The 15,955-nt window shown below is 50.9% G+C and overlaps 1 protein-coding gene across 1 annotated transcript; it reads right to left on the reverse strand.

Moving 5' to 3' along the window:
* Positions 1 to 184: 184 nt before the first annotated feature.
* On the reverse strand, positions 185 to 10,141 carry LOC311532187 (arf-GAP with dual PH domain-containing protein 1-like). Its single transcript, XM_084650443.1, has 11 exons — positions 9,704 to 10,141; positions 8,379 to 8,509; positions 6,171 to 6,262; positions 6,002 to 6,084; positions 5,028 to 5,140; positions 4,447 to 4,593; positions 3,769 to 3,852; positions 3,047 to 3,109; positions 2,408 to 2,479; positions 1,544 to 1,775; positions 185 to 1,421 (listed from the first exon to the last, which is right to left on the reverse strand). The coding sequence occupies exons 1-11, from the start codon at positions 9,792 to 9,794 to the stop codon at positions 1,393 to 1,395; spliced, it is 1,137 nt and encodes a 378-aa protein (XP_084506569.1). The 5' UTR covers positions 9,795 to 10,141; the 3' UTR covers positions 185 to 1,392.
* Between the last annotated feature and the right edge of the window lie 5,814 nt (positions 10,142 to 15,955).

Raw genomic sequence — 15,955 nt, forward strand, 5'->3', positions numbered from 1 at the left:
ACATTAATTCTTTGTAGGGTGTCACTTGACTCTGATGGAAATAGTCATCGCCCTCTCTGCTCACTGCAGAAAAATACAGACTCTGCCCCCTTTATGCTGCTATCATGTTATCTTCTTTCCTCCAAGAAGGAGTCCTTTGGGTTACCTTTTAACAGAACAGGAGTTCACTTAACCAAAGATAAACTACAATGAGATTTTTTTATTAATTTCTTTCTGTGTATTACATTACTGAATGCACCATTAAGTCCAGTTAGCCCCTGTTAATAGACACTATGTACATACACATGCTGCTTGTGTACTAAACCAGGGAGACATCAGATATCCGTAGGGGTTGAACCTGCAACTTCCAAATCCAAAACACGGGCCTTTACTGCTTGAGCTAGTGAAGAACTCCTTTAGCTATGTGTAAGTAGTAGGCTGTTATACTTGTTGGGGCCAGGCACTAATAGGAGAACATGAACCCACATGCCAATCCAGTGGATTACACTTCTATGGAGGCAGTGTGGCCTAGTGGATAGAGCATTGGACTAGAAATCAGGAGACCTGGGTTGTTTTCAGCTCTCTCATGGTCTGCTCGGGGTCCTTGAGCAAGTTACTTCACCTCCCAGTGCCTCAGTTTCTCCATCCGTAAACTGGAGATAATGATACTTGTTCCTTTGTAAAGTGCTTTGAGGTCTATTGCTAAAAAGTGCTAGATAAGAGCTAGGTATTATTATCATGGAATGCACACAACTGTTAAAACGTACAGCTCAGAATGAAAACAGTCTCAGCTTTTGCCATACTGTCGATAGTCATACAGTGTCTTCCCCATACTCGTATCAATGATCCCCTAATTTATACATGCACAGTACTTTAATCTTTGCAGCAGAATTCTGGAGGAAGGTTGCCTGTGAATATGTAACTTGACAAGGCTATAGCTGTTGACTGCCAGAGCTGCACTCCACCCTGCAAACCACCCATGTTGACTGCGTGCTTGGCTGTTTCCACTTTTATGGTGGCTTCCCCTTTTCCAGTAAGGTACAATAACGGAAGTTTAAAAGACAACACCCCCCCGCCTCCTTCACCACCTGTGGTACGCAAACCTTCAAAGCCTGATTGGATGACAGACCCTTCCAGTCTCCAGTTCGATCACAACACTGCTTAGGAGTGGTCTCAGTGACTAGTTGCTTTGAGTGTTCAGTCTTGGAATGTGTCTTCCATTTAAAGGGGTACAGCCTAATTTGCCCCCCAGCAACAAAGGGAGGTTGGTTGATCTGTTTAAGAAAAAGTGCTCCAAACCATGATGTACTGGGAGAGTCTAGATTCTCTGGTGCACAGCTCCTCTTCTCTCCCATAGCACCCTCTCTCAGGGCTAAGGCAGATAGAGCTGTAGTCAGGTTCTCCGGGGGGTTCTTAGGAGCTGAGCTTGAAGTAGGCTTCAACTGTAGGGAAGGCAAACAGAGGGTATATCAGAGCAGGGAGCTAGGCCAGCCTCAGTTCTGTCTGATATGAGGCTGGTGGGCGGGCGCAGGAGGAGAGAAGTGAACACCATCCTGACACTTACTTGCATACTCCTGGGGGGTCATGGGCTGTTCAATGACCTGACTAAAGGCCGCGATCCAGTCCTGCTGGTCACTCTCGGTCTCGCAGGTGAAGAGATATTCCCGGTCGGGGGTGACGATGGTGAGGCCGTACTGCCAGGAGAAGCTGCCCTGAGCCCCTGCTGGCAGCCCTTGCTTGACACTGTATCCATGCTCCCTATTGCCCACGAACACTTCGCCTTTAGCAAATGCATCCTGAACAGCAAGAGGGAAAGACAGATCTGTCATGGGGAGGGATTTGCAGGCATCCAAACAGTCATGGTCCCAGCAGCGCCTGAGCTAGGGGAGTTTGCGAGACGGGGCAGAGCAGATGAGTGCAGAAGGTCCAAGGGGAGGGGGGGTGACAACAAACGGGATAAAGGGAACTGGAGGTTCAGAACACCAGGGGAGTTATATTCAGAGGAAGCAACTAAGAAGGGATGGGATCTGGGATGGGGGCACTGAGCAATGATCTCTGGAATAGGAGACCAAAGAATGTGGAGGGAGGAACTGGAGGCTCTGGAAGGGCATTAAGGGGGGATTACGCAGAGGATGGTTGGATAAGAAGGGTCTCCTGTCCCCCTTTCTGCTATCTTGAGATAGCGTCACTTCCACCATGTCGCTATTATAACCCTGTTCCCATTGATTGCAGGACTGATGCAAGCACGGGGGCTTGGACTGGGTGGGTGGGGAGAGATGTGTGTGGAATGGGGAGGCCAAGCATCTGTTGATGGACATTTGGGGAGTTGTGTCTCACCTCCACCTCACTAGGGAAAGGAACCCTTTGGCTGTTCCTTGCCCCAGAGCACAGCACGATAGAGCTGGATGCAATCCAAGTTCTGACTTACCAATGGATCCTTGAAGTACATGAGTCTGCGGTGATCCAGTGTGAACCAGCGCTTCTTAAAGGCCTCTCTCTGCTGTGGAGATGAAGAGGGGACATTTGTAGGAGGAGAGTGCCCTCTGCGGGGGAGAGAGGGGAATTGCTACTGCATTTCATTTAAATCTGGGCTGCATCTAGACACACAAACTGGGCTCAAAATCCCTGCCCTGGAGGGAGCCCACTTCTGCTGAGGTGAGAAGGGGACTCAGTACCCAGGTTCTTTCAATCCTGAGTGTCTCCACCAACATACAGACTTCTCACTCAAAGTGCCCCTGTGCTCAGGTGACAGGGAAGTTCAGTCTCCAAGGTCCACATGCACACATGTACACACACTTAATAAACCCACTCTTGTGGGATGAGTGAGGAATTCAGCCTCCATGTTCATCTAATTTTGCATCTCCTCATTGCCACCCTCACTGCTCCCCGATGAGACCCCAGCTGTGCCCTAGCTGAGGCACAGAGCAGCATTGCCGTGGATCTTGGAGAAGTCTGGGGATATGAAGACAAACATGAGGATGCTGAAATGAACCCAGGCAGGTCAGGAACCCTAGTTTCTCTGTGGCAACTCCCCCTCTGTTAGATTTCTTGTGCCATCCCATCTTACCCTGGGGCCAGTCTTCTCCATGTATCCCTCCTTCAGGAATTTCTGCATTAGTCGGCTTTTGATCTGCATAAAAGGAGAATGGTATATCCCAGCACATCTTTCACTTTAGCTGGTTCTTCTTGTTCACTCCCTCCCTCTCAGCCTGCCCTCAGCGCTCCAACTCCTCTCTTCTCTATCCTTCTCTAAATTCCATCTGCTAATGTCACCTTCCCTGCTTTGTCAGGGGAGAGGGCTATCTCCGTGGGATATGTCAGAGAGCAGCTCTTCTCTGCCCATTTCAGGCCCCTCTAACTGCACCACTGTTAGGATGCCAGAGCCTGCACCCCCACCCAGAGCTCTTACCTCCCCCCTGCACTCCAATCCTCTACCCTAGCCCTGAGTCCCCTCCTGCACCCCAAACCCCTCATCCCTGGCCCCATATAGAGCCCGCATCCCCAGCCAGAGCCCTCACCACCCTCACACACCCCAACCCCCTGCCCCAGCTCTGAGCCCCCTCCCACACTCTGAACTCCTTGGCCCCACTGCCACCACACATCACTTCCATATTGGTGCAAATAGCAAAATTAATTCCGCACATGGATGTAAAAAATTTGAGGGAACATTAGCCAAGCCACAGTAGTGACTCCTTCCCCAGAGGACTCAGAGAACAGAGAAGTTCCTCTATCTGGATGGCTTTAGATACCAGCAGGAGGGCTGGTTATTACTCTCAGGTGATTTCTTACCTCATTGTCACTGGCCACGGGAAATGCCACCTTCAGGTAATGAACCTGCACTGCGCGTATGGCATTGAACCAGTCCACTATCTCCTGCGGAGGGAAGCAGGACAGAGAACTTCAGAGTGACCAGTGCCGAACCACCCAACCCACCCCTCCAGACAGCTTCCTGGGAATATGTATGAGCTCCTCCTGTGGCCCACACTCTTACAGCATTCCTCGGTTTCCTCCCAAAAGCCTATATACCAGTCTCTACAGTGGCTCCTAAATTATACCCTTGAGCAGTGGTTCTCAAACTTTTGTACTGGTGACTGCTTTCACACAGCAAGCCTCTGAGTGTGACTCCCCTTATAAATTAAAAACACTTTTTTATATATTTAACACCATTATAAATGCTGGAGGCAAAGCGGGGTTTGGGGTGGAGGCTGAAGCTTGCAACCCCCCATGTAATAACCTCGTGACCTCCTGAGGAGTCCCGACCCCCAGTTTGAGAACCCCAGCACAAGAACAATTCATCCCCAAGCCAGTCCTCCAGCCCCTTTCCCTCCAGTGACACACACACACATGCAGCATTCCCACAACATTTAATACAGTGATTCTGCCAGCATTTTCCTACACCATTCACTCCAGCACTTGCTACTGCTAAAGGCTGGGATTGCTGTCTGGGGCTAGGACAGCCCCCTGTACCTTTCCATCCTTGTGGTAAAGGAAGATATTGCGGGTCTTGTTGTCCTTGAGGTAGCTGATCTGCAGGCCATTGGGGTTCCCGATCTTCACTGGCTGGAATGTGGCATTGATGGTGTCAATTTTAATATTTATTTTGGGCTCTTTTGCCTGAGAAAGGAAATGGAATTGGTGAGATCTGGCCCTAAAGATGCAGACGGGATAGAAACCATTGGCTAGAGACTGAGGGGCACTGACAAGGCAAGCAGAGAGGAGTCCTCAGGGCAGAGAGAGTGGAAAGGCTTTCCTAGCACCAGCAGAGGGAGTGTGTCTCCATGGCACGAGGTAGGGGCTCTCTCCCCAGGTTGGGCTGTGCTGGCAGCACCAAGGGAGAATCCCTCTGGGAATGTAGAGAATGGAAATTATCTCCCTTTTACCAGTAAGGGGCACTGTGTCCCAGCGTGGGGGACTCTGAAGGTGCAAGGGGAGTCCTCCGGACTGTGTAGGGAGAATATAAATGACTCCCTGGCACCAGCAGGGGGCACTCTCCCCAGGTTGGGGTGCACTGAGAGGCAGGAGCTGCCCCCCAAGCAGACCATACTCACGTCCGGTTTGGAGAAGTACTTGAGACACCCATCTCTCTCAGACAAGAGAAACTTGCGGAGTAAGAACTGCCCGTTATCCCGGCCCCGTTTCCATAGGATCCCTTCCTTCAGTCCTAGGAACAGAGAGGCCAGCCTGAGAAGGTACCCTATTGGCCACAGTGGGCACTAGAGAGCTGCAATCAGCCAGTATTTGCAGACTGCGTGTGTGGTGGAGTGCCATGCAGAGTATCTCCAGTGGAAAGCTCTGTCTGAGGGATGGGGCCCCGTGCCGGGCTCTCTTGTGCCTGGCTACAGAGGGGAGAGGGAGAGAAAGTGTGAGGGGAAGGATGGGGGACAAGGACTTTAACCTCTCCATGGGTAGTGCTCCTCGGTTTGTCTCCCAGCTCCCTGGCAGACACCTCGCAATGGAGCACATGTTCACCAGCATTCCCCTCACTCCTCCTCGCCTACTGGGAGCCTGCCTAGCTGCGAGTGATGGGGTGTGTGAGAGAGCTCGCTCTCCGCATGTATGCCTCAGCCTCCCAGCCCAACGCACGTAGGCACTTGGCACTGACCCAGAGCTCTGCCTGCTTCGTTCTGCATGCCCTTGGGGGCAGGACTTTGCTTTGCTGCACGGACAGGAGAACTTCAAATATGACCACTGTGGTCATTGGGAGTGGGGTGGAGGAAGACACTGGGGCCCTGGCCAGACCAGCACTGTGAACTCCATCACGTTGGTGCCCCATCAGTGCCATCTGGGACACTAGTGCTGTGAGCTTCCTTGTGGCAGTGCCCAGCCAAGATGTCAGCACCATGAGCTTCCTCAAAATAATGCCCTGTAAGTACAACCCAGAATGTGAGCTCCTTCACAGTAGCACTGACCGGGCCAGCGGAGATGTCAGTACTGCGAGCTTTCTCATGACAGTGCCCTGTCAACACACAGCCAGGGCTTGGGCAGTATAAATGTGAGGGATAAATCCATGCCGTGCTCTTACCGTTGGAATACGGCAGATGTCTCCCTTGCTCGGTGAATTCCTTGCGCTCATACTTGGCCCGTATCCACTGCTCCCTCAGGACTCTGTGGGGTGACAAAATGTGGTGGGGCTTAGTGACAGACTGAAGGATCCCAGAAGTGACCACTCTCTCTTAAATAACCACTCTTACTGGCAGTCGGCGTGAGTCGGCTGGTAATAGTAAATGGGGATGTGAGCCTCGTACGTGGCTTTAGCCACCACATTCCCATGCTGCTCCAGGAACTGCAAAATAAGACAAGAGAGTCAGCGCCTTCCCTTTGATGCAAATTGCACTGTGGGCCTTTCCCACCCCCCACATGCAGGGTGTAGCTATCTAAGCAGATCCCCCTCCCCATCCACTGAAATGTCCCTGGATGAGTGACTACACAAGGGTTGGTGTCTATCAAGTCTCAAAGGCCTTGTCTGAGTTAGAGACTTACATCGATTGTACTGAACCCAATGTAATTATCCCCAAAGTGGTTAACGTGGGAGCAGTGCACACGCACTTGGCGTGTGTACATTTGTTTAGTGCTCTTGAGGTTCCATCCCATGTATTGTGGCAGCAGCAAAGCCTTTTGGGAACACATCCCAGAGTTCCCAGCTCCTTTCCAAAGAGTGGTGCTATACGGATGATTTTGTATGGCTGTCTGGAAGACCTGGTGAATGCCCAGGGGAACAGTGGGCAGAGAAGTCAAGCTCCCATAGATCCCAATTAATCCAGCACTATTTGGAAGCTTTTCCCAGAGCCTTCCAAGGTGGAGGTGGAAGGGGTGCCATGCTTAGACTATTGAGTCCTGCATAAGACCTAGGGCCTGGTCTCCATGGTGTTTACTGGTGGGGAATCAGCTGTATGCAGCCAAGGGGACCCTGGGTCTTGGCAAGGTATGTTTCAAGCAGACTTCCACCCTAGTCATAAAAAAACATGACGTAGGAATTATGCAGAGCCAGTGGTGAGCTGGAGCCAGTTCGCAACGGTTCGCTAGAACCGGTTGTTAAATTTAGAAGCCCTTTTAGAACCGGTTGTTCCACGAGGGACAACCAGTTCTAAAAGGGCTTCTAAATTTAACCAGCCAAAAGTGGCGTCTTAGGTGCCGACTCCATGGGTGCTCCAGCCCTGGAGCATCCAAGGGGAAAATTTGGTGGGTGCAAGGCACCCACCGGCAGCTCTCTGCCCCATCCCCATCTCACCTCCGCTCCACCTCCGCCTCCTCCCCTGAATGTGCCGCCCTGCCCTGCTTCTCCTCTCCTGCAGGCTTCCCGCAAATCAGCTGTTCGCACGAGAAGCCGGGGCAGGCTGAGAAGCAGATGGCGGCTTCCCGCTCAGGCCAGGGAGGCGGAGATGAGCTGCGGCGGGGGGGCACGAGGAGGGCCACCCGCGCCGCAGCAGGTAACCCGGGTGGGGGGGGCCGCACAGGGAAACCGCTCCCGGTCCCAGCTCACCTTTGCCACCCTCGGCCTGAGTGGGAAGCTGCCACCTGCTTCTCAGCCTGCCCTGGCTTCCTGCCAAACAGCTGATTCGCGGGAAGCCGGGGCAGGGGGAGGGGGCGGAGAAGCAGAGCGGGGCAGCGCGTTCGGCGGAGGAGGCGGAGCAGAGGTGAGCTGGGGTCGGGTGCGGGGTGGGGAGCTGCTGGTGGGTGCTCAGCACCCACCAAATTTTCCCCATGGGTGCTCCAGCCCCGGACCACCCAGGGAGTCGGCACCTAAGGTGCCACTTTTGATGTGATCAGTGGGGGAACGGCTGCTCCCTCCCAGCTATGCTCCCCCGCCCCTAGGAGCCAGAGGGACCTGCCGGATGCTTCAGTAAGTACCTCCGGGACTCCCCATCTCGCCCCCTGGCAGGTGCCTCTGGCTTTTAAGGGTGGGCACCCACTATGGTGGGCCACGAGACCTTCCTGCCCGGTTCTGGGGGCAGTTAGGGGACAGGGGAGGGGGTTGGATGGGGCAGGGGTCCTGGGGGTGGGCATCAAGGAATGTGCGAGGGTTGGATGGGGCAGGAGTCCCAGGGGGCGGGGGTGGGCAACGACCCCCTCATGGCGTGAGGAGGGAACCCGTTGTTAAGATTTTGGCAGCTCATCACTGTGCAGTGCCATTGCTTTCACTCTGCCCACCAAAGGGTAAGTGCATCGTCCATCAAGTTGCTGGAGGGATGGGTTGGGGCAAATCATCTCCACTTGGGTATTAAAACCCTACTACTAGCAAAGAGGCTAGTTAGGAAATCAAAATGAATGTCCAACAGCATGATTCAAAAGGCCTGATCACATAGTTTCACTTTCACAGGACCCAAGAAATTGAGTGTTATGAACAAAGAACCCCGACTTGAGTTGCACTGCAGCAGGGATGCAGATAGGAAGACTCTCACCTGCACCTGGGCCTCGTCCCAGTGGTCCATCCTCAAGGATTTAACTTTGCTAATGTTAGGGATATTGCGGTGGATCCCTGAGCAGCTCACGCAGATAAAGACACCCAAAGTATAAGATGCCCAGTCAGGATCTGAGGGTAAATAAAAAGGGGATCAGTAGCAGGTATTCAAGGGAGATATGCCATGACTGAGAAATGTGCTATCAAGGCTCCTAGGGAAATAGATGCAGAGGGCTGTATAACCTCAATGTCATGTGAGCTGAGTTAGTCACCTGCTGGGGAATAGATACCCCCTAATAAAATACATCACTATCATTCCATCCTTCCTGCTGCTCCAAGCTGTAGGATATTGATCTTATATCTATATTGTGCCTTTTATTTTGAAGGATCCCAAAAAACTTTACAGACTCTCTCTTTTTCTCTCGCTCTCTCTGAGAATCATTCACCCAATACAGAAATGCAGCCACCTCTGAGGTGGAATATGGCAGCTATTTAACAATGCACAGCAATACACATCACTGTTCAACACAGGAAATGAAGAACAACACTGAATCCAGTTGAAACAAGTAGGAATTTAGGAAAGTAAAATGTGATTAATTACCAAAATTGAATTTGGGGCTTAGACCCCCATTTTGCTGAAAGTGCCATGGGGACTTTTAACGTTCCTCCAGGATTAGGACCTTGGATTTCTATTCCTTTCAAAAGATGGCACTTCCAGTAGAAAAATATCTCCATGGCAGGACACTGGTTCAGTGCTGGCCCCGAGGAGAGGATGACTTTCTGAATCACTCACCACTTTTTGCAGCATCTGCAATTTCTTCAGAAACTTCTCTGTCAAATTCTGACTGGGCCTGACCCCAAGTAATTACTCAGCTCTGACATGACAGCAGCCCAAGGTGATGTGGTTGCACATCTTTCTGCAGTTCAAGCAGTGGGATGACCCTTTTCTTCCTCCACTGCGCACAGTAGGATCTCTTCAACCCAGGTACCGTCTCCACACACAAGAAAACAAATCCCTACACCTAGTGTCCAGCTAGGCCAATGACTCTCCCACCATACCTTCCCCATCCATGGAGGAGAAACTCCTCCAGACAGCCCATATCAAACCACCCCAACCTGACACGCTGCTCCCCCCGCCCCCAGGCTAGACAGTTTCTGACTCCTACTCCTCAGCTTCCTCCCCAAAGCTGGCTACTCTGGCTGCCCCTCCTGTGGAACTCTCTCCCCAACATCAAGCCCCACTTTGGACCCATCTCTGCTAACTGTCCCCTTCTCTCCGCTGCAGCCTTTTCCCCCACCCACGTTACTGAGACCCCAGCGACTCACCTGGCTTCCCACAGTCTGCGCACAAGGCATTCTCAGCTCTCCTCCACACCTCCTTTAGGGCTTTCATATTCTTGTCACCCTTTTCAGCCATTGTCTCCAATAGCTGCCCTTGGGCAGGGCACGGCAGGGCCAGGAAGGCAGCTACCTGTGATCTCTACCTGTGATCAAGCCCACTGGCTCGCCCAAGGGAGAAGGGGCTTGGGGCAAGGGATCAGTAGGGTTAATAAAATTGGAGAGCAAACCCTATTGGATTGACAGAGCACAGCAGAGTGAAAGAGACAGAGGTGTGTGTAAGCTGAGGAAGAGGAGAAGGCCGATAGTGTGGGCGTGAAGGGAAGTGCAGCAATTAACCACAGAACTGGTTTTTCCGCATTTCTGCTGGTAAAAGGACAAGCCCCAGGAAAAGAACCTAAGCAGCAGGCAAGTTGCTAAAGGCAACACAGCCATGGCTCAGAGGCGACACCCAGTGTCAGGAGTAGGACTAATGGCCACCAGGCTACCTCATAATTAATAATGTGCTAGGGTTCATCAGAAGATCTCAAAGCAAACTTTATAAGCATTCCTGAAGCCTCGCAAGCTCCCTGTAAAGTACAGATGAGGAAATTAAGTGGCTTGCCTGAGGTCACACAACAAGTCAGTGGCAATGGTGGGAGTCCTAATGCCCACTCCCTTGCTGTTACCACTAGACCACACTGTCTACATAGTGATTGGATATTTCAGGGGGTCCTGCAGCTTGTGTCTTGAGGCACACTGACATGGCTGAAAACAACCACAGCACCCACCCTGTAACTAACAGAACAGCCTGTGTCCTGCTCCCACCAACATGGACTAAACTGCCGCTCCTTTAAAGGAAGTCTGGAGATTTGTCATATGGAAGAGAAGCAGTAAGAACGTGTGACTTGATCTGCAGCTGTGAGTGAGGGGGAGACAGCTAGTTCATGTGACCCGATCTCTGTGGGGACAGAAGAGAGGGATGCGGGACTTGACTGCCAGAGGGGGTCATAAGATATCATGTTATACACATCTGGGGCCCTGCACACCAGCAGCCGCTTTTAAACACCACAGTAGAAAGTGACCTTCAGACTGAGCTGGAGGCAGGGAGAATGTGAGAAAGTCCCACCCCTGCCTGAACCTGATTGGGAGGGAGAGGCTCCAATCAGGAACCTGGAATCTTGAAGTCAAAAGGTTCCACAAGGTTCTGTGGCAGTTGAGGTTTGGCAGTTGGCCTTTAGCCCCACCCCCAGCCTGAGGAAGCTGACTGGAGTAGAGGCGAGAGTGACAGAAGATTTCAGCCAATGGGGCTTTGGGTCGGGAAAGCAAGTGCTGAGGGAAATGGAGCTCTTGGGGTGATTGCCCTGCAGGTCCCCACTGTAGAGGTGCCTTGGGCTTAGGTGCTAGAACTAGGGGTGGGAGGTGCTGCGTCTGCCGCACCCCCAGGCTTGAAGTGCTTTCCATCCTATCCAGGGTTTACAGTTTGGTTCAATGGCTCTCAGCACCCCCCCACTCTACAAATTGTTCTGGCGCCCCTGCTGGGGCACATGCGCGCAGCACGTTCCGGAGGGCCGTGTCTGCTGGGGCTGTGTGTGCACCCTGCCCGTTCCTCATGCCCCCCGCCCCCATGCCCCTGAGAGCATAAAAGGAGGTGCTGATCCAACAACCACCCCGCTCCTTCAAACCACTGTAGGCACCGAGTCGGCACTGACAGGGCATGCCGCTTCCCTTTTGATCCTCGCTTCTCCCCGCGGGAGAATTTGCTCTTTTTCTATAAGCAGCTGCTCGTTTTAAATAGAGGTTTCAGAGTAACAGCCGTGTTAGTCTGTATTCGCAAAAAGAAAAGGAGTCCTTGTGGCACCTTAGAGACTAACCGAAAGCTCATGCTCAAATAAATTGGTTAGTCTCTAAGGTGCCACAAGTACTCCTTTTCTTTTTGTTTTAAATAGAGTTAGAGATAGAGTCTGTGTTAGATTCCTGATCCACTGGGCACTTAGCATCCTCCTTAGCCTCCATCAAGCGTTCCCAGTGCTGATGTGCACACCCTTTCAATGGTCTAAGCCAAGACAACTGACTTCAACCCTGTCTTTTGTTCGGTAGTTTAACGTCCATCACAGAGGACCACATGAGATCCCTCTTCCATTAAGGAAAAGAGCATGTCCTGGCTGGGGCCCAATTTGTAAATCCTTTAGTACTCAGACTGTCAAGCCCTAGTTACCTGCCTCAATTACATCTTTTACAGAGAATCATAAAGGCAACATCCTCAAGGGCAGAAATACTAGAGAAAGCCACACTGAGATCTCCGTCTCACATGGCTGAATCAGGATGCAGGATCAGTGGTTCCCCAATGGGCAAGAACACACACCCCCAGTCTCCAAGCCCCCGGAATCCATGCCAAGGATATTGTGAAATCATCCTTTCAGAGCCAATCAACCTGACTGTCCTCTTCTCCAAAGCCAAGTGTCATGGGCAATAAGGAATCAGCTCCTTCTACAAGCACTACCTCTACCTCTGTGTCCAGCAGTTGTAGCAGGCCCACAGACTGCTTCCCATTACGGTATCAGGGTTCTCCCTCACTGGTGAAGACGAAAATGTAAAGAAGCCCCAGGCATATTCCTCTTTCCATTTTACTCTAGCCATACGTCAGCCATGTCCTTGGCACAGAGCAGCCCATCCCTCCTCAGTGCCAAGTGCTGCAGCCTCTTCTACCTTGACTACTTCAGCATCAGGACCCTCTGCATCGACTGTTGATTCTGTGTCTTCCTGGGACCTATCAGCACTGAGGAGGTCCACACCTCCCTTCAGCTTGGCCCTTACTACTACTTCCTCAGCACAAAATAAAGAAGCCTCCACTTGCCCCTTTCTGTTGTCCCTGACATGCTATCCATGTGCAGCAGGTTTTTGAGCCAGAGCACCCCAGAGTTAACCTCGTTGTTGTCAGGAACAGGACCAAGGTCCATCCTTGGATCTCTCAGTTCCAGCATCTTCATTTTGGTGAGGCTCCTTTTACCTCTTGGATGCCTCCTGCTTCCAGGGTTCCTCCTGGCATATCACCTCCATAGCCTTATGGCTCATGTGGGTTCCATTGCCTGTACCTGAAAGGGGTTGAACACCCAAGAAGGCAGAAAAGAGGCCAGGATGGTTACACTTTCTTTTCCTGTGAGAGCTCCAAAGCATCTCCCTCAGCAATTCTGCTCTGAAGAATGGGAGGATGAAAAGACTCGTGTGTATCCTGCCACAGGACCTCCTTATCCCTTCTATTCATCCCCAGATGACACTGTGGTTCCTCCAGCAACTTCTCCTAATGACTATAAAAATAGTTATGGGGAGAACTGCTGAAATGCTAGACCTGGAGCTGGCAGCTGAGCAGAGAAAGTCTCAGTTTTGTGCCACATATTACAGGCCCTAGTAGGGTAGCTATTCCTGTAAATGAAGGCATTCTGGAGCCCCGAAAGGATCTGTGGCTCACACCAACTTCCCTTCCTGCAAAAGAGCTGACTGAAGATACCAAGTTCCCTGAGGTTTGAATGCTTTTGCAACCACCCAACCCGCAAGAAAAAAACAATAATCTGATTCTCCTTGTTCAACACCTAGGGAGAGAAATCCAAAGAGGTTAAATCTTCTCTGGGAAAAGGCATACTCCTCAGCCTCCCTCCAGATGAGGATATCCAGCTACCAGGCAGTGTTAGCTAAATACTGCTTCCTCACCTGCATGGGAACTAGGAGTGCAGGGGGTGCTCCAGCACCCCCAGGTTTTACACAGAGCTCTGCTCCCAGCCCCACAGGCAGGCTCCCAGCCCCGTGCCTGGGGCTCCACTGCCAGCCCTGCGCCCAGGGTCCCGGCCCCGCGCCCAGGGTCCTGGCTGCCAGCCGTGTGCCTGCCCCAAGCTGTTATCCTCCAGGAGGTCCCACCCTCCTGGAGACCCGGCCCTGCTCCCAGCCCCAGCTCAGGGGGCAGGGGCGCAGACAGGGGTAAGGGGGCTGGCTTTCAGGACCCCCACTATTAAAACTGTTCCAGTGCCACTGCTCACCAGGATCAGCTTCCTGAGGCTGTTAAGAAGGAAACTAAGTCAGGGATAGCAGAGGGTCATCAAGTGACAAAACATGCCTTCTAAGCAACTTTTGATGCAGGTGATAGCAGCTAGAGCAGTGGCCATACCTGTGATGATGCGTTGATATTCCTTGGTCCAGTCTTTAGGTTTGCCTGAGAGGTCCAAAGAACCATTGAGTACCTCCCTTTTGAGGACCCCTGTAGGATAAGTATAAAATTAAAGAACTAAAGTTAGCTTAAGTTTGGTTAAGAAAATACATGTGTTGTAAAGAAAGGCCATGACGAGCAAGTAGAAGGAAGGCTTTGGAAATAATGAGTTATAAGGCCAAAAAGAATAAAGTAGGGAGGATGTCTGGTTCAAAGAATAACTAATAAGATAAGGGAAATTTTCTAAAAAGAAGGTCTCTGATCAATAGGGGTGACTGCAGATGGCTTTAAATCACATAGAGAATCTGTCTTACAGTGAGCCGACATGGCTCTTCCCCATCCCACACACCAGGGTTAAAGCCTATGTGAACCCAGGTGCAATGGGAAGGCTGTTCCACACCAAGAAGGAGGGGAGGAAAGGCTTTGGGAAGAAAGGAGATTGTAAATCTTATCTGGATTAAGAGTGGAAAAAAGGGTGAACTGTCTCCAATTGTTTTTTAGCTGAAGTCAGTAATTGGCAGGGACATCACTTGTTTGTTAAAAGGTATAAAAAGTAAACTCTTAAGGGGTTCATTGCTAATACCTGCCTGACCACGTTGGAGCTGACTGATATGAGTCTCAGTACCCCTGGGTTTAGCCCAGTTGTAAGTATCTTGATCAAATGCGTCTAAATGTTTTGTTACTGTTTGGATGTAGTAAATTGTGTATTAGTTAGGCTTTTTAGGCATGTTTAGAGCAATTGTATAAGTACCATTTGGCTTTAATGGTTAAATTTGAATTAATGGTTAAATTAGTGTTTGGTGATTTCCCATATCAACATTAATAATTTCAAATATTATTAATAATTCCAACAGGCCTACTCTGTTTAGCAACAAAACTAATGATTCCCTGCATTCTCTATTAAAGATTCAAGAGCAATGCTGAGGTCTCTAGAACGGTCATCCTCCATCTGCAAAGAAGTGAACTCCTTAGTTTAGATTTCAGTCTCCATGGTTACACAGGTAACACACTAACAAAAGGCCTTTGCACAAGTCCAGAGAGTTACTTATGAGATAGACACATTTTCACAGAGATCAGCATCTGCAACTGCTAACTGGATGACCATGTGTCAAGGTTCCTCCCCCACTCTGAACTCTAGGGTACAGATGTGGGGACCTGCATGAAAACCCTCCTAAGCTTATCTTTACCAGCTTAGGTCAAAACTTCCCCAAGGTACAAAATATTACCCCCGTTATCCTTGGAATGGCTGCTACCACCACCAAACTAATACTGGTTACTGGGGAAGAGCTGTTTGGACGCGTCCTTCCCCCCAAAATACTTCCCAAAACCTTGCACCCCACTTCCTGGACAAGGTTTGGTAAAAAGCCTCACCAATTTGTCTAGGTGACTACAGACCCAGACCCTTGGATCTTAAGAACAATGAACAATCCTCCCAACACTTGCACCCCCCCTTTCCTGGGAAATGTTGGATAAAAAGCCTCACCAATTTGCATAGGTGACCACAAACCCAAACCCTTGGATCTGAGAACAATGAAAAAGCATTCAGTGTTTTACAAGAAGACTTTTAATAAAAAAATAGAAGTAAATAGAAATAAAGAAATCCCCCCTGTAAAATCAGGATGGTTGTTAGCCGACGGCCAAGGATGTTTGGTGAGGTGCCAGCTATGCCCGTTTATACCATCCGTGACTTTAACCGCTAGGACGCACTGTCCCTTCGCGGCGGGCAGCCTGGGCTAGGCTGACGGATGCCCCAAGGTCCTAACCACCCGTGACTTTAACTGCTAGAGCTCAGAGCTCCTTCGCAGCGGGCAGTCAATACTGACTGACAGGTGCCCCAATGGCAGCACTAAGAGCCTCTCCACACCCGTGACTTTAACTGCTAGAGCTCAGAGCTCCTTCGCAGCGGGCAGCCAGGATTGACTGACAGGTGCCCCAAGAGTTTGCCCCGTGGAGGCGGCACAACTCAACGCTAGGCTCTTAGTACTCTCACCTAATGGCCAGGCTTTAGAGCCAAAACGGCTGAGGTTCTTTAATTGTGTTGGCTGCTTTACAGTAAACCAGAG

Source organism: Lepidochelys olivacea (genome assembly GCF_965140295.1).
Source record: "Lepidochelys olivacea isolate rLepOli2 genome assembly, chromosome: 1".
Lineage (NCBI taxonomy): Eukaryota > Metazoa > Chordata > Testudines > Cheloniidae > Lepidochelys > Lepidochelys olivacea.